Raw genomic sequence first — 18,448 nt, 5'->3', positions numbered from 1 at the left:
TCCTGACCGTGTCTGTGCCCCAGAGCGCGCCCTGTGCCACTCTCCCAGCTCTGATGGGCCTTGCGCCGTGTGTGCTGGCAAGGCTGCTGATTTGGGCTGGTTTTCTCATGTATCTTCATGTATGTCATTTTTAAATTAATATTTTCATTTAAATTGAAACAATTTTAGAGAAGCCAATTACCAGTCCCCCCCTCTGTATTTTATATCATTCCAAATTACCTGTCAACATCTGTGCTGGGATTATTGCATAATTATAATTGGTGTGTACATATATTTTATGTCCTTGCTTGAGTAATTCAGCTTACCAACATAAATATTCTGGTGCAGGAAGATCCTCCGAGACTTGGAGGTGAGCAGAGGGGGCCCTGGGTGTCCTGTCTGGGGCCCCAGGCTTGGGAGGCAGGGCCCGAGCGGTGGGAGCTACTCTTCCTCGGACTCGGTGGATTTACGGCTCCGAGGGGTGAGGGCTCATTGGCGGGAAACCCGGAGCGGTGCAGACGGCCGCGTCTGACCGGGGCGGGACTGGTCTCCTCCTGTGTGCGAGGCAGTGTGGCTCGCTGCACTCTGATGTCCTGCTGGACGGCGTTCAGTCTCATGTCCGTGAGCACGCCGGTCTGAGCGTTCCCAGTCCTCCGAGCACATCTGGACTCCTTGGGTTCCCCTTTGATGTGGCTCTGACAAAAACCGGCTGTGCTGTCGAAGGGCGCGAGGCATGGAGAGAACCAGGTGCTCCTGCAGCCACGGTCCTCGGGCGGTGGGATGCGTGCTCGGGCAGGGGGCGCGGGGTCAGGCCAGTGCTTCCAGGTGTCTGCCAGGACGGAAGCACCCGGGCCTCAGCCACGGCCACGAGGGCGGGAGGGGACGGAGGGGACGAGCAGGGCAGAGCCCTTGCGTGTGAAGACAGGAGGGCTCTGAGGGTGGCCAGACGTTTGGGGGGGGGCCGGGTGCAGTGGGCGCGCCGGGAGAACCTCGGCCTGGAGTTCGCGTGAGGAGAGCAGGGGGGGTCAGGTCAAGTGGGCGCCCCCACGCGGGCAGGGAACTCGCTCTGTGACACCAGTGACCTTCGGGAGGAAAACGCAGGCTGGGAACCAAAGGGAGCACGTCCGGCCCGACAGGGGCGTCTCCCGAGCCTGCAAAGGGCATCGTTCATAGTGGGAGGGCCTGTACTAGTGTCTGCTTCAAAATCTGGGGCCAACTTAAGTATTTTATGTCTCATGAGAAATATCACTGTAGTTGAGTTGTTTACCGGTGCAGTCGGGGAGGGAAAGGAAAATTGGAAAGACACGAACACAGTAGTCATTATTAACAGATGATACTGTCTACTGAAAAATCCTACAAAATCTAAAGATAGATTGTTAATGCAAAAGCAGTTCAGCAGGGAAGGCGGATATGGGGTTAGTGTAGAAAGGCGATAAATATCAGGGACAAATAGACAAGCAGGGAGGCCCTACGGTGTGTTCAGATAAATCCCACGAGTGGGGCATGCGGAGACAGAACATCTTACTGGGAGGAAGGAGACCCGACGTTTCTGTGTTTGTGCATACCTTTTTATAAAATTTTTATTCATTTATCTGTAGAAGGGAAGGGAAGGAGAGAGAAATATCAATGTATGGTTGCCTCTTGTGCGTCTCCTGCTGGGAACTGGCCTGCAACCCAGGCATGTGGCCTGATGGGGAATTGAACCACGATCCTTTGGTTCGCAGGCCCTCACTCAATCCACTGAGCTATGGCAGCCAAGGCATGTGAATATCTTCAGATGGTGACAATATCAGTTCTGCAGTTACTGTTTAGAGCCGGGACAATTCTAGTAAACAGTCCAGCAGGTGACCATCTCATGAAGTGTGACCAGCGGGGAGGGAAGTTCCTAGGGACGAGCAGAAGGTTGCAGCGGCCGAGGCGGTTGGGAGGGAGGCGCGTGGTGCTGGACCCTTGTCGAACACTAAGCGACAGACGACTTGAGCAGATGGCCAGCAAGCATGTGGAAAGGCCTCAGCGCCGTGGGTCACCTCGAGGCGCAGATTAAACCCACGATGGAGTGCTTATCACGCCTGTTGGCGTGGCCACAAACACACACACATGGGCAAACACACAACCAGGAAGCAGCTGGCGAGGGCGTGGAGACCTCGGACCCCGTATGTGTGGTTGGCGGGGTGGGAACCGAGGACCGGCGAGGCGGCTGCCCAGCAGGCATGAATGGAGCCGCCCCAGGGCCGGGTGTGGGCCCGAGAGAACCGCAGGCGGGGCGGCGCAGGTGTGCACGCCCAGCTTTCACGGCCGCGCAGCTGACAGCAGCCGGAGGACGGAGACCACCCCGGCGCCGTCTGCGCGCACGTGCCCGGGCTCTGGTTCCACCTGCGGGGGGCGCCACGTGGTCGGCCCCCGAAGACTGGGACAGGTGCGACGGTAGAGAACCCCTGAGACCAGTGCTTGTGAGCCCACCTGTGAGGGCCCTATGGGTGTGGATCCCAGCGAGTAGCCACTGGGGCGGCGGCAGGGAGGCAGGGCTCACCGGGTGCAGGGTCCGTGCGGGAGCCGGGCCGCTCCGGTGGCGGCACAGCACGCGCCTGCGCTCAGGGCCCTCGAGTGGTGCGCCTGCGCTGGCTGACCTGCCCCGCCTCCCGCACGTGTGCTTCCCCGCAGTGGAAAGCGGGCCAACGACCGACACCGCAGCTCAGACTCGTGGTCCCAGGGGCACACTGGTGCGGGGGTTGTGGCTGGGACGCTCCTGGGTTCCACGGTGGTCGTGGTGATGCTCCTTGGAGTCGGCTGGCATATCCATAGGTATTTTGCAGTCGCACGGAGGTAGACGGTGGTCTTTCATGGTTGAAAAATAGAAATAAAAAAAGGTGATTTAGGTCTTGGCGATGGCTGGTATTACCCACACCAGCTAATGTGGACAGCCACCGTGCCAGGGGACCGATCTGCAGTGGAGAATACAGTGAAGTGGGCGCGTGCGCCCCCGCCCCTGAGGTGGCTGCCCTGGGCTGGGGAGGGCTGGCCCGCGGCAGCGGCAGCGCGGGCGGCCTTACTCTGTGCGCGTGAGAGCTCTTCCGGGGTGTTCCCCGTTCCTGGGGCTTTTGGTGTGAATGCCCTCTCTGCCACGTAAGCAGTGTGACACTGTTGTCCAGGTTGATGGGTGGCCTTGCATCACGGCCTGTCCTGCACCCTGGTACCATGTCCGTTGGTCCACAGTGGTGTGAGAGAGGCTGACCCCAGCCGGCGTTCCTCTTGCTGGGTCTCGCTGGTGCTCGTGCCGGGGGGTTTAACGCGGCAGGCAGCCAGGCGGCGGCTTCGACATCTGTTGCAGTGTCTTGTGGGGTGGAGCCTCTGGCCCTAGGACGGCCTCCTGTTCTGGAGAACCAGTGCGGGGAGCGTTTGTGTATTTTGCCGGACCCCTTTCCTGAAAGGGTAGGTTTGTCTTAAGTCCATTTGAAGCATCCTCCCTGCTCCCCGTCTCCAGGTTGCTTTGTCTTTTCTGGCCTGTGTCTGTCTCGTGGGCAGGTAAGAAGCCCGGGGCACCTGCGGGCAGCCGGGAGGTGAAGGTGCGTCCCCTGGCTGCCGCATGGTGTCCACAGGCAGGCTGTTGGACTCTCCTGGTGTGAGCATCCTTATGCTTCGTAACGGGCCCCCCTCAGCAGCCTGCGGAGCCTCCAGGACACAGAAGGTGGCCGTGGGCACGCCCCACCCGCCAGTCGCCTCTGCCTCCTGGGAGGAACTGGACAACTGGAGGCCGAGGGGAGATGCTGCGGCCCGGTCGCGTCCTCGCGGTGGGATGCCCTGTGTGAGAGCACCCCTTTGAGACTCAGAATTACGCCTCACATATTGGGTGTAAGGCTCCGGCAGTCTTCTCGCAACAGAGTCCTTTCATTTACATCTCGGAAACTCACTGCTTTAATTCGCTGACCTGCGATTGGGAGGATTTTTGTGCGGCTGATGTCGTGAGAAACCGAGGACCATGGAGTTGAACACAGTGCACGTCCTCGTTCAGTGAAGTAGAGATGTTAGTGTTTTTATTGTAACTTCGCCCAAGGTACTTTCTGCCGTGTTTCAGTAACTCAGGTGCCTCGCAGTGTTTTCCTGTCTCGCGCACACTGCAGTCAGTGTGTGTGTGTGTGAGCTATCCACAGCACACACTACTGTTAAAATCACTTTACTGTAGAATTTAACGCAACTTTCAATAAAGCTGTTTTCTTTGACTTGGGTCTGAAACTTTTTGTCGTGCTCATACAATTATTTCGAGAGCAAAGTGGGAAATATTTGACACTGTGGAGAGGCTTGTGTGAAGTTTTTCTGTGGCTGAAAGTAATCCGTACCTGTCTTTACTTCCTGTCCGTTCTCCCTGCTCCGGTCGATCTTCCCAGACGCCTGCGAGTGTGTCTGGTGCAGCCGGGTGCCGTGCTGAGCAAACCTCCTCGCACCGTTACCAGGAGACCCTTTTTGTTCGGTGAAAACAATGGCCTGATATTTATTTTAAGTGTTCTGTGAATGTAGACATTTTTCCCAGGCTTTCCTAATGGGTGGAGATGCCGTCTATAAAGTGGTGTTTACACACCTTCCAAGAGGTCAGGATGTCCAGGCAAAATCTTGTTTAAATGTTCATCACCATAGAAACCTGTCGGCTGACTGTCAGAGCGTTTGTGAGGACATTGCACTCTTCCCTGTGTTGGTGTTCAGTGTGGCGCAGTTGAATGTGGGGTCGGCCAGCACCCAGATTTCAAGCTGCAGTGAGAACTAGTTCAGTGTGTTAACTGTGCGCGTTCAGTGCTTATTTACTAGCTTGCTAATCTAGTTCAAACTGTTACGTTGTCGAGATAGTTGGAGTACATACCGAAGTAATGGTGGGATTGTTGAGATGTTTTGGATTACATGCCAAAGTAACACCAGCGTGAAGCTAGTGTAGTTCATTACACAGCCTACTGTTCTTCAAAACCATGTGGTGTTTCTCCGGCAGACAGTTCTTTGTTTCGGTGGTGCTTCTTACCACTGCCCCGAGTCCTGGTTAGGACGGTATCGGTACACGGGGTGGAGCTTCCTCCCAGTAACTCGGGCTTTCGGTTTTTGGGGGATCGGTGAAAGCCTGGCACAGTCCCAGGAATCCTAGCAGTGTGCCGCACGGGTGACGCAGCCACAGCTCTGTGTGGGGAGCACAGCTGGTGACAGCAAGTCCAGCCCCCACAGCTCTGTGACCTGACGTGCAGGGGGTCCTGCTCACAGTGGAGAGGGGCAGGGGAAGCCCCCCTCCGCGCCCCCACTCCAACGGCGCCTTGCCGCTTTGACGGCACAGGGTCTTGGCAGGTGGCTCTGACATCTGGCCTTCTCTTAGCTCAGCACATGGAAGAGGGGAGCGGATGGGGACCTTCCCCTTGGGGCCTTCTCGCTCCCGATCCCCTCCCGATCCCGACTCCTAATGGAAAGATGAGCGGCGGGCATCTTTGTTTGCTCACACGCTGCCCCGTTGGCGATTAATGGCCGTGATAACAGCCCTCACGCCGCCTCTCCTCGAGGTGCCAGCAGAGGCCCATCCCAAATGCAAGCCTCGCCATGAGCGCCACAAGGCCCACTTCGCGAGGCTGCCCTCGTCCGGGTGAAGCCCTGCTAACGGTTCGTGGGGGTGCCTGGGGGGGTGCCTGGCCGAGCCCCTGATGCCGAGTCAGATGCTGGGGTTCAGAGTGTGGGCAGTCCCGCTCCCCTTCTCTGCTCCCTGGCGTCAGTGAGCAGGTCTGTGTTTGCCTGCCCCACACACCGGGTACATAACGGGATACATAATGGGATACATACTGGGATACATAATGGGCTTCGAGTCGAGCCGATTTTGTCTCATTTAATCGCAGAGACTAAAATTAACAAAAGGAAAACACCGGTCTCCTGGCCCCCCAGGGGGCCACATCGGAATGACAGTCACCTTCCCGCCCGGCACTGCAGCCTCGGTGTCCCGCCCCGACCCACGCGGGCCTGCTGCGCGTACAGACGCTGCTCCTTCTCTCCCTTTACGGTTAGGTTGACGGCGGCAAAGGGTCTTGGTCACCTCCTGTCTTTCGCAGGGAGTTTCAATCAATTTGAAGTACAGTTGTGAAGAATTTGTATGATTCACCTGCTTCAAAGGTTTGTTTGTTTTTTGGGGGTTAAATGGTTTTTATGTGACCACTCCAGCGTGTGAATATACATTCTAGACATTTCTTCCTGGTGCTACTCATGTGTCTGCAGTAGAAAGGGCATCCTGTTGGAGTCGTGCGGCTTGTTTCTGTTTAGAAAGGTTCGCTACCATAGAGTTTTTTAAAAGCACATACAGGACTTGGGGGGACTTGGGGTGTGGGCACATGTGCGCAGGGACGCGGTGGCTGACCCTGTTAGGGCTTTTCTGAGAGGGTCATACTTAGGTTGCATTGCAAATACTCAAGGAGAGGATAGGCTTTTTCTCAATGTAAGCAGAAGGGGGTAGTATGAGAATTTAGTCCATTTTCTCTTTTTGACATGAATTCTACTTAGAACTCATAAGTCGAGCTGCAGCTGCTAACTGAGGGGGTCACGTTAAGCAAACTGGTTTTCAAGGAATCTTGCAGTACAGTCGATCATGGAAGAACTGACCCGAAAGTGCGCGGGAACCCAGAGCCCTGGCAGGAGGGTCTGTCAGCAGCAGCGGTCGCCAGTCCTCCTGGTGACCGTCATCACCCCTTTGTGGCCGTGTGACCATAGAACGGCTACGTGGAGGAGAGCGCGCCCCCTTCTCTGGCCCCTGCTCCCTGGGCGCAGCCTGTACATGGCTGGGACAGGACGTGCGGTTGTCATGTGAGCGCAGGCCCCTTGGCCTCACCCCCACCATTGCCCGGGGTCATCCCATGAGTCCTGGCCAGCGGAAGAGAGAGCCAGGTGGCCTCTCACTGGCTGCAGTGGCGCCATGAGTCCAGACTTTCCAGGTGTCATTGTGTCCCTGCCCCTGGGCGGCGGCTGAGATGCTGTGTGTGCCTGCGAGCTCACAGGCTGGCCTGCCAGGGGCTGCCTGCAGTGAGGACCCTGGGCCGCATGCAGGGCCTCACCGCTCACAGTACGGCCAGGGCATGTGAGCTTCTGGCTCCTCTCAGTTCCCTGACCGCAACCCACAGGGGCTGCGTGGCCAGGGGCCATGTCCACAGGGGGCCCTGTCCCAGCCCGGGAGCCCCGAGCTTAGGGAGCCCACATTCTTCAAAAAGGGCTGCGAGCAGCCTGCCGCCCTTTGCTCTGCTGGTGACGTGATCTTTGCCACACTGGATGGTGAACAGATCTGCCCCTGCCTCAGAGAGGCACTGCCTCTGTCTTCCGAGGCTGCGTGCAGGGCAGGCCTCCTCTGGAGGCCCTGCCCCTGCCTGTGAACTGTGCGGAGACAGGAGGGCCGGGGTCTGGCCCCCTGCCTGGGACAGACTCATCTCTGAGGACGGGCACACTTCACCGCCATTGCGTGTTTCCTAGCAGAGCGTTGGAGGGGTGTGTGCATCTTGTGGAGGCTGAGACTCTGACGTTGGCCGCCATCACCTCAGCACTGGGTGCACACATGGTTACGTTGTTCTAGTGGACATAGTGACTGTGATGCACTGTGGCAACACCTTTGTCTGGGTGGTGGGTGGCGACCCCGGGCACCGCGGCTCAGCCGCCCTCGGTCCGCGCAGCTGTGCTGTGGACCCGTGTCACAGCACTGGGGACGTGTGTGCAGAGGGCTGTGGCGGGCCTGACACTCCAGTGGGCTGCCAGTCTGCGACGCACCAGGGCACCGCTCTTTTTGCCTGTTGTGCTCGTGGGCTGTCCGCACCACGCTGAGTGTGCAGCGGAGAGACTGTTGCTTAGAATGGGAGAGGAAGGACAGAGCAGTCGGGTTGGAGAGCGGGGGCCCTGCTGGGCCCCCGCATGGTTGGGCGTGTCCGTGAAGTGGGAGTGTGTGTGGCGACTGTGCACGCTCCGCCCCCCGGGGAAGTGGCTGCTGTCCCTCGAACTTGAGCCCCGCTGGCTTCGGCCCAGCGCCTCCTGTGCGGTGAGCCCTGCAGATCGCCCACGGCAAGCCTGAGCGCGCTGGCCGTCCCGCCCGTGCTGGAACAGACCAGTAAGGCCACTTCAACTCTGCATGGCTGTGGGTCAGGGGGTGCCACTCTGCCCTCTGCTGAGTGTGAGGAGCAGCGGTTCCCGTAATCCACGAGATGGAAGGTGACATTTAGGGCAGAGTCAAGGTTTAAGTGTGTGTTTGGGGTCGTTGTGTGTAACTCATGGCTTTGCCTTCTCTTCCACATGGAAAGAAAGGCCCCGTGGTTCCGTAAGGACACGGACGCACGTCCGACGTTGTTCGTCGTGTCACTTGCTGCACAGGGGTGCTCACCGCATCGCTGTGACTCTGTAAGCCATGGCATGGACTTGGTCATCCGGCGACTCCTCAGGAGCGTGAGGAAGGTGTGTGGCTGCCTTGTCTGGGAGGTTACCAGCTGAGAGGCGTGCCTCTTGTTTGGTCCCGGGCTGGACTTGTTCCCTGTTTAGAACAAAGTATGCAGGGGTCCCAGCCCGTGGAGGAATGAGAAGTCTCTGAGGGAGGGCCGCACTCTGTCCCGACTGTAAGGACTGTCCTCCTGGGCCTCTCCTGTCGGCGCGGTGGAGGACTGCGCTGTCCACTAGAGGGCGCCGGCGGCCCGGAGCTGCGGGAGCTGGGCCCCTGCGCCAGCGGGCTTTGTGCCTGCAGCCGGCAGAGCTTGCCATCTGCTTGGCTCCCTGCCGCAATTAGCCTTGTATCCCTTGATTAGAACCACAGATAAACGTCGATTAATCTGCTTCCGTGGTGGGAAGTGTTGGGAAAGTAATTAATTGTTTAGGATGGTTTTGTTCTGCAAAATATTTTCACAAAGAATTTTTTTTGGTACTTTCTTCAAAGCTAATGGTATTTTACATAATTCTGGAAGAGTCACACTGAAACCTTGAAGTAATAAGACATCTCCAACTGTGGGCATGTAGTGTTTTTGTCCTGCTGGTGAACGCACACTCCCTCCCCTTCCCAAGCAGTCCTGTGCTTCTGTGACGGACAGAGACCTGATTATTCACCCGCTGCATCCAAACGTCGCCATCACACGTCTCTGTTTTCCAGGGCATCCGAGCCCGCATCCTGGAGACGCTGGTCATGCTGCTGCTGCTCGCGCTGCTGATCCTCGGGATGGTGTGGGTCGCCTCGGCGCTGGTGGACCAAGATGCGGCCAGCATGGAGTCTCTGTACGGTGCGCTGGGCCGCCCCGCCTGTGTCCCCCGGGGCCGCGGTCACTCACGCGCCCTGTAGGCAGCTGAGCCGTGTGGGTAGCGCCAGCCCTCGTTAGTGTGCAGAACTAAGAAGCCCCCCGACACGCTGCAGGAAACCGCGAATGCCCACGTGCCCTGCACGCAGAGCGCGCACACAGCTGCTCCGCCTCGGCTGTGGTCTCCCCGTTCCGGGTGGGCTTTTCCCGCTTCCAGACAGGCTTGCAGGGGGCTGCTCCCCGCTCTTCTCCCGAGGCCGCTGCTCCGGCCGGTCAGAATCTTCGCGGGCGCCAGGCTTGGCGAGCTGCTCCACCGTGCACTGCGCGTCCCCTCGCTGTTTGCCCGTCCTGCGAGGGGCCCGCTGATGTCTGCCCCCGTGTTTTGCAGATCTCTGGGAGTTCTACCTGCCCTACTTGTACTCCTGCGTCTCGCTGACGGGCTGTCTGCTGCTTCTCCGTGAGTGTTTCTGACGTCGCGTCGGCCGGAGGGTTGAGCTGCCCCGTGTTCTCCAGAACTGTGCGGAGCTTTCCTGATGGCGCTTGGGAGCAGCTCGGGGAGTTTTCCAAAGCGGGCCCTCAAGCATTTTTATGTTCAAGATAAATTTTGACAAACTGAACCCTTGAAACAACAAGACATTTGTGTTTTCTCTAAGTAAAGCCTCTTCCCCAGGGGTGGGGGGAGGGGGAGACACACAGCACACACACATGCACAGACATGCATGCCATAGACATGCACGCACACAGAACAGACACAGACGTGCGCACAGACCACACTCAGGCACACATGTGCCCACATGCACTCAACACATGCACACACGCACAGACCTGCACATGCATGCACAGACATGCACCACCCCCCCGCCCTGCACACTAGTGGTGGGGACATGTGTGTGATGACTGGGGTCTTTATTGGAAAGTTCGCTTAGTTTTCCTTCAGACGTCACAACATATCTCAGGGATATGACCAATAGATAAATGTCACTAAAAGGGTTCAAGGTTATCATAGTCACTTTCAGGTATTCTTGTCTGCTACTCGGTCCCATTAATACTTGAAATGTAAGCTGCTCTTCTGCTGGTTTTCTGTAACTTCGTTTAAGTGAAAAGGCCATCATTGCTCGGCTGCCAGAGGCTCGCCTGTGTGTGTCCTCTGCCCGTAGCCACCATCTGTCCTTCCTCAAGTGTAAGAAGGCGTCCCTCCAGCCCGTCCGCGATGACGGGGAGGAGCTGAAGCCCTCTGCAGACGTGGGGGTCTGACCCTGAGACAACGCTTTCTCTCCAGCGCGGTCTGAGCGAGCGCTGTGAGCGTGCTCGCCCCGCGGTGAGTGTTCCCTGTTGTCCTCCCCCGCAGTGTGCACCCCTGTGGGCCTGTCGCGCATGTTCACCGTGATGGGTCAGCTGCTCGTGAAGCCGGCGGTGAGTACGGTGGGAGCCGTCTGTCTGGGGTGACGGAGTTTGCACAGCTGCTTTTGGGGTGCCGGCCAGCACTCAGAGACAGGAGGAGAGTGTTTTTTGTGGGTGTGTGACCTGATTTGCTGCTGCTGTTTTTATTTTAATCTTTTTCCTTTTTGGAAACCACGTTTGTTTTTGCTTTTAAAATACTAACTATAGGCATTCAGGTAAAAAGTTTCTGTAGCAAGTTTTAAGGCAAGATTTACAAATATTTACAGGTGTTTTAGGTATTTGTTTCCTCATATTAAATGGTAACTATTACGTATCAAAACTTGCCACATACACTCTTTGATTTACAAAAGCAGTTATGTTTCTGAAGGTTTGTCTACATATTAGATCTTGTCCCTTTAATCTCAGGAGTCATATATATTCATTTTCAAAGATTTACAATTAGCAGTAATTCTAATCACTTGTTTCTTTGGCCTCTAGGTGTTTTGTCAAGTGATTAATAACATGAAAATGATTCCTAGCTGTGTGTAGGAGATGTGTTGCCCAGCTCCGAGCATGGACCCTCACCGCCCACACACTCTAGTCCGAAGGGCCCACCTGCCACGAGGCCGCTGCAGCCTGCCTGCGCGAGTTCGCCCCCCGCCCCCCGCCCCCAGTGACACTGCCCTGGACTCATGGCTGACTGGGCCGTTCCCCTCGGTGCCTCTCGTGGCTCCCCGGCCCGGCAGCCTCCGGAGGCCGGGCCCTAGGACCTGCTGCCCATCCGCCTGACCTCGGCCCTTGTCTTGCTCCTGCAGGCTGCAAGGATTAAGCTCCTTCCCCCGCATTTCTCATGCTTTCTCTTTGTGTTTTATTAGCGGTACCCGCTAAATTTCTATGGCTGTATGTTTGTCTTCCTTCAGGAAAAGCTAAGGAAATACAATATATATTCTTTTGTTAAAGGCTAGCCTGATTTTGAAGGATTTTTTAGAGAGATAAATGGCATTCTCTTCATATCTTTAGAGTAAGATTGGATTTTTACTTGCTACCTAAACGGACACTCCCAGACACTGCACACTGCTCTCAAGTCTCGAACTCACTCCCGTCTTAAGCAGGTCACGTGGCACTGCGTGCATCCAGCTTCCTCCTGGCTCTCTGCTCTGTTTGTTTGTCTCGGTCCCTTTCTCCATCTTCATTTCGTGCCCCTGAATATAGGCAGATGCGTCAAGTTCCGAGCTTGCTCTCAGGTGCCCGTGCTCTGCTGTCCTGGCCATCTCGGCCCCGCCCCGCCCCGCCCGCCCTGTGCCTGATTCGGGTGAGGGTGTGGCCTTCTAGGCTGAGGTGAGTGCCCGCTGAGAGGGACCAGCGCCTGTGAACCTGGCGCTTTCTCGACCTCCCTCCCGGAGCCGATTTCCTCCCAGACTTGTCTGTGTGAACAGTGTCCTTCACCTCTTCTCGTTCCTCACCTCTAATCGTAATTAAAAACATATTTTTACTCAATTTCACTTGTCCCCATCTCTCCCCCATCACCCTCTCCTGCCCTACCCACCCCCCTCCCACATTTAGTCCCCCCTGCCACGGTCTTTGTCCCTGGGTCCTTTATACATGCTCCTTGACTTGACCCTTCCCCTTCTTTCCCCCGTTATCCCCCTTCCCTCCCCTCTCTGGTCACTGGCAGTTTGCTCTTTATTTCCATGTCTCTGGTACTGTTTTGCTCAAATGCTTGTTTTGTTCATTAGGTTCCACTTAGAGATGAGATCATATGCTATTTGTCTCTCTGTGCTTGGCTTACTTCACTGAGCATAATGCTCTCCAGTTCCACCCATGCTGTCACAAAGGGTAGGAGCTCCTCCGTTCTGCTGCGTAGTATTCCATCTGTAAATGTACCGTGGGTTTTTGATCCACTCATTGACTGATGGACACTTAGGCTGTTTCCAGCCCTTGGCTATTGTAAATTGTGCTGCTCTGAACACTGGGGTGCACAGGTTCTTTTGAATTGGTGTTTCAGGATTTTTAGGGTATAATTCTAGCAGTCAAGAGGCAGTTCCGTTTTTAGTTTTCTGAGGAAATTCCGTGCTGTTTTCCACAGTGGCTGCCCTGGTCTGCAATCCCACCAGCAGTGCACCGGGGTCCCTTTTCTCCACGTCCTCTCCAGCGGTTGGTGCTGGTTCGGGTATGAGGGCCATCGGACTGGAGTGCACTGGCATCCCATTGCGTTCCAGTTTGCATCTCTGATGGCTGCTGATGCCGAGCGTCCTTTCTGTGTGGTCTTTGCTGAGTCGTCGATTCTAGGCCGTGTGCCCTCGGGGCGTGCCTCCTGTCACACACACATCCCCACCTGACCCTGACGGCAGACACGTAGCGTAGGTGGTGGCGTCTCGTGGGTGGCCGAGTCACCCTGAGGGCTGCTGCGGAGCCCGCTGTCCCCACCTGGGACTTGCGTGTCTTCTCCTTGGGGAGCCCCTCACTGGCGACCCCAGGTAGGGCCCCCGCACTCTCTCCCTGTCCCTCCTCGCTCACAGGGTGCTCCTCTTCTGCGCTCCTTTAGATTCACTCTTCCTTACTCTTAATTTGCTGCCAGTTCTAGGCCGTAGGAGAGCATCGGTATTTACTGAAATCCTGGGAGCTACGGGATTGCTGTGAACCAGCTTTAGGAAATCCTGCAAATTCAGCGCCTGATGGGGACCGCGCGGTCTGAGGCCCCCTGTCTCAGCAGTGCCCCGCAGGGTGCTGAGCGGGCCAGCCTGCGGGGCTGCCCTCCTTCTGCTCTGTCCGCGACGCCTCACAGTCATTGTGCTGCTGGGAGAGCGGCTTCGGTTTGAGCGACACAGAGCCTTGACACCAGCTCTGGGCTCCTTTCGGAATTTCCCCGGAGCAGGGCCTACGGATGGAGCTGCCCTGGGCCCATTCCGGGCGTGTGGGCCTGGAGACAGCGCAGACACTAGCCCACACAGTGGCCCCTCGACAAGGTTTGGGGGCAGTTTCTGACTCGTGCTGTGTGGCGTGGCGGTGAGTGGTGGGCGTGCCAGCCTACGGCCCCTCTGGGGCTCTGTCTGTGTCGGCAGTGTCTGACTGTGCGCCACAGGAGCACTTCAGACACGTGGTGACACCCTGCAGTTTGGGCAGGGCACTGGCCTCTCTTCCCTCAGACGGCCAAACGAAAGAACAGCAGCAGCCAGCGCAACGATAGCCGTCCAGTGCGGACGAATCAGAATTACTCCTGGTTTTTTGGTCAGATGGGCACAAATACGTTTTTGGTGTGCCACGGAATTTTGGTCACTACTCGGTGTGCCATGGGATGAAAGAGGCTGTGGGTGGTCTCAGTCGTGCTGGCGTGGAGCATTTGTGGGAGAGCTTCAGGGTGTAAAGGAGACGCAAGTGCAGAGCTCTCCCAGGTGTCAGTTTAGTTCATGGGTTTGCTGTGCCCAGCCCTCTGTAGGGCAGTGCTGGTGAGGGCCAGTGTGGGCTGGGCGCCCCGCCCTCCCTGCTGCCCCCAAGGACAGAGGCCCCGCTCGGCTTTTCGCCCAAGCAGAGCTGACATGCTTGTTCGCCGCGGGGGCTGCAGAACAGCCTCACCCTTCAGATTTACCGAAAAGCACTCAGTTTTGTGGTAACCAGCTTTCACGTGCTTAGTTAATGTACTGAGATATTTTTACTCAATTTGTACACCGAATGGTTGGACAGCATTTTTGTATTGGATTCCTCGTAGTTGGAATGCGGTCTAAGTCACGGGCCGAGTGGCCTGAGTGTTCTTGTAACTGTTCGCTAGTTCTGTGTCGCATCATTCGCTGCTTTGGTCTTTGCGTGCAGATCCTCGAAGACCTGGATGAACAGACGTACATCATCACCCTCGAGGAAGAAGCGCTCCGGAGGCGACTGAATGGTGCGTACGTGTTACGTGTTCAGGCTGGAGAAAACAGTCACTTGACTAACGAAGACGCACTTGAGGGGCTTAAAGACTCGAGCTTCTCGGGGCCTTTGCGCTGTTGCCCCAGTCACAGTACTCGTGCGGAGGGAGCAGAGGCGGGCTGGCTGGCGACCGGCGGCGTTTGGGTCAGGCCGTGGCCCGTCCCTGTGCTGGCCGCCCACGGCCCCGCTCTGGAGCTGTCTCGGCGACGTCCCGGACGTGCTGTCTGGGCGAGGCTCCTGGGAGAGGCTCCTGGCTGAAACGTGGCTTTGACCCAGAGCTGCTGGGTTGCCTCTCTGAGCCGGGCCTGGGCGTTCTGGGGACAGAACAGTTGGGGACCCAGTTGGGGACGCTGCTTGTTAGCAGCGGGTAATCAGGTAAGCATGGCACAGATTTTAAACTTCCATCTTCAGTTACTGATTACTGTTGGCTTTAAATGAAGAACCAGTGGGACAGGAACAATGACATGGTGACAGATGACACGGTCTGTGTAAATTTTGTTTTGATTTTACTTCGATGGTTTTCACCCTGCACACTTTCCTCTTAAGATAGACATTTTCAATATTGAAAACCCAGCACCAAAACCAGATTATTAATAGCTAACTATAGTTCAAGCTCATAATTCAAGAGTAAGTATGAAGTGGATAGTTACTTTAGGTATGAAATATTGAGAAACAGGAAGAAATATGCCTACTTTCTTTAATTACAAATAGCAAATTTAAATGACCAACCCAAGAGTGTTCATGACATTTCGAGCTTTGTTCTTAGATGATGAGAATTCAGATTCTTACCTGTTCTGGAGAATTCCTGTCAGTGATACTGTGCATTTTGATACCATTAACTTCTAGCCTGGAACTACAGGTATCTTCTATTCTTCCAACATTTTAAAGTACTTTAAGATCAAGCATATTTAATTCCAGAATTATAACCGCAGTCAACACTGTCAGCTTTATAACATTTCATTAAAGGGGTAAATATAATGATAAATTTGTCTCCCTTAGACAATTGCTCTCCTGTGTAATAAACACGCCCGAGTGGTGAGGGGGGCTGTTGAGCAGATGCCTGTGGTGTGGGCCGCTTCCGCTCCAGCCGTGCGATGCTCCTGACCTGTGGGTCAGGGGGCAGGCCCCGGGCGGCGGGCGGGCGGGCAGGCACGGCGCTCTGGGCTTTACAGAGCAGGCGTTCGCGCTGTGATCAGCACCCACTCGGGCCCGAGGCACGGCCTCTCCTCGCTCTGCCCTTCCACAGGGGGGAGTCCGGCCACTCAGAGTCTTTCTGGACCCTTTGGCCGCCCTTGTCAGAAGGGGCTCGTGGCATCTAAAGGAATTAAAAAGGAGGTCCTTGCCAGCAGGCTGGTGTGTGTGAAAGGGACCCAGGCCAGACGGATGAGCCCCCAGCACAGCAGTGCCAGTGTGGGGAGTGGGAGGGGCCGCGCGGGGGGGCTGCCCCAGCGCCGCAGCCCCGTCTCCTGTACGGCGGCCACAGGTCACTTCTGAGGGCCGGGTGGCAGGCGCACCTCTGTGTCTTTCTGGGGAGACCCCCCAGCCCCCCACCTCCCCGCTGTTGGCCAGCCTGTTGCTGGGGTCCTGCTGTTCTTCCCGATGGACCGGTGGTGGGACCCTAACCCACCAGTGAGACCCTCCTCCACCCAACCTGCCTCGCCCAGCCATCCCGTCACTGGAGAGGTCCTGCCTGCCCAGCAGCCACTGCTTCTCCCACACCCTCCTCCTGCTCCTGGGCTCCGGCAGCGGTCCTCTCGTCCACTCTGGCTGTCTGCACACGCCTTGCGTCTCAGCCCGGACCCCTGGCCCCCTACCCGATGCAATCTGCCTGCCCAGTGCACTCTCCTCCGTCCTGGGCCAGCCCCCTTCCCCTGGACTGTGCCGTCTGCTCCCACCTGCTGTGGTGTCTGAGACAGCGCTGCCCACCTGGGTGACGGCCGTGCCTGGGAACGTCCCCTGAGCCCCTGCAGGGTGACCACCCAGCCCCGCCATCGGCGGTCGCTCCGGCCTTTGTGGTTGCACAGGCTGTCAGCCACTCTGCTGCCCACTGTCTGCGGGGCTGGACGTCCCATGTTATTCTGCATCCATGACACGCCCTCTGCGTCCTCCGGTGCGTCCTGTTCCAGTCCCTCCAAAGCCCCTGTCCTCCCGAGGGGCTGTCTGCACCCTACCCTGGCCCCCCCTTGTGGTCTCCTTGCAGTTTTCTCTCCCTGAGTCCCCTCGTGCCTCGGGGCCCCTCAATGTACTCACTGCTGCCCTTCGGCCGCCCGCAGCCTCGGGAGCCTGTGGACGCGATTCCGGCCCCACCCGCCCCCTCCTGCTCACGGGGTCCCGCAGTGCTCGCCGCTGTCTGCTGTCCGGCCTCCGTTCCCCGCGCTGCAGCCCCATTGCAGCCACACACTGGAGCGGGACCCTACAGCGCAGGGGCTCCTGCTGGTCCTGGTCTCTGACCCTGCTCGACACAGGCACGAGGTGCCCGTGGGGCCGGGTGGTCATTGCCCCACGGGAGTGACAAAGGGAGAGCGTGTGAAAGACAGAGTCTCGTGGACGAGTGCCCGGGAAAGGCCGTCGTCGAGGCCCCTGAGGACGCGAGGACGGAGGGCTCTCCGGAGGAGGCGGCAGGCGGCCTTCCTGGTGCAGAGCCTCGGGGCGGGGCAGTCAGGACCCGGGTCCCCTGGGGGCCGCCCCACTGCAGTCCCGCCCGGATGAGGAGGGTGGGGGGTCATTAGCTCGTGAGGTGTGTGAGCAGCAGGCGAGGGAGCGTTAATTGAAGTAACTAGTTTTTGTGAGCGTAGCCTGTGGGTGTGCGAGGCCACTTAGAAGTGCCGTGCGTTTTGGTGGTTGAAGTTCAAAACCTTCCCCGTTCTTTAATGTGCTCCGTGTAACACTGTTGTGGGCTTTGAACTTGGCGATCCGGTGCGGTTTAGTGAGGTCTGTTTTCATCTTCACGGGAAAAGGTAGTGCGCCACTCTCGGTGGCAGGGACTTCCCTGCTCGATTCCAATCTTTTCTGAAGCCCTGTGCCGCTGGAGGGAGATTAATTCTTTACTCTCAGGAGCGCACAAGATGCACGTGTTTCGTTGCTGCTCAGGGTCGGGGTGTAATTCCTCTGTATCCTGGGAAACGAAGTGGTGAAGAGCCAGCGTATCCGCCTTCTCACAGACCTTGGTGACCGGTCAGGAGCACTGTCCTCGTCTGTCCTCGAACCTTGCCGCTCACAGCAGAGTTGAGCGGCCGGGCCGTTTCGAGGTGACGTGGAGGTGCAGGGGCCCATGGGTGCCTGCTCTGCTGACCGGTGATGTCCACCGGGGCTCACCCACCCCCCAGGGGGGCAGCTGGCTCCTTTGCTCACCACTGGCCTGGTGTCCCTTTCCCCGCACCACTGGCGCTGTGAGGGAACTTTGGCCTGGTTTCGTGCTATGTTCTGGTACGTACGTGCATCGCGGCACTTTTATCTGGACTCTGAGTGGTCTCCAGTCGAGCAGTGGTCACTGAGAACGCTGTTCGCTGTTGCTCACAGCACTGGGGTGAAAATAGCTCAAACCTGTAACCCTGGGCCGCTTCGAGAGAGGTCCGGTTCAGACGGGCCAGCGGTGATCAAATGTCAGCTCTCATGAGGGAGACAGGCAGCCAAACTGGGGCGGTGAGTGGCCCCTTCCTCGGCAGTCCTGTGATGGAAGCGCGTCCTCACTCCTGAGCTATCGGAGGAGGCAGTAACTCTGTGGGCGACGCTGATTGAATGGTCTCTGTCTGAAGGCATCACCAGCTGGGTCCGCAGGTCCGAGCCAGAGCGGTGCCCTGTCACCGTTCATTCAGCTCTCCGGGGCTGCTGTCACTTTGTGGTGACGCTGGAGCGTGTCCCAGGCAGGCCAGTCGTCGCCAGGTGAGGCGCTGTGACCGGAGAGATGGGAGTGGGCGTGCTGCGGAGGG

The 18,448-nt window shown here is 57.4% G+C and overlaps 1 protein-coding gene across 2 annotated transcripts in view; it reads left to right on the top strand.

The window, feature by feature from the left end:
- The window catches only part of LMBR1 (limb development membrane protein 1), a 78,061-nt gene that overhangs the window by 35,282 nt on the left and 24,331 nt on the right, over positions 1-18,448 (top strand). For both annotated transcript variants that reach the window (XM_037049508.1, XM_037049506.1), the window contains 4 exons: positions 9,092-9,218; positions 9,622-9,690; positions 10,582-10,646; positions 14,421-14,493. In XM_037049508.1, the coding sequence (XP_036905403.1) occupies positions 9,092-9,218; positions 9,622-9,690; positions 10,582-10,646; positions 14,421-14,493 (334 nt within the window). The remainder of the gene's footprint in view (positions 1-9,091; positions 9,219-9,621; positions 9,691-10,581; positions 10,647-14,420; positions 14,494-18,448) is intronic.

This window comes from Sturnira hondurensis, unplaced genomic scaffold, assembly GCF_014824575.4.
Source record: "Sturnira hondurensis isolate 20B ecotype Veracruz unplaced genomic scaffold, ASM1482457v3 Scaffold0006496, whole genome shotgun sequence".
Taxonomy (NCBI): Eukaryota; Metazoa; Chordata; class Mammalia; order Chiroptera; family Phyllostomidae; genus Sturnira; species Sturnira hondurensis.
The sequence above is the reverse complement of the archived record's forward strand: the minus strand, read 5'-3'. Positions and strand labels throughout refer to the sequence as shown.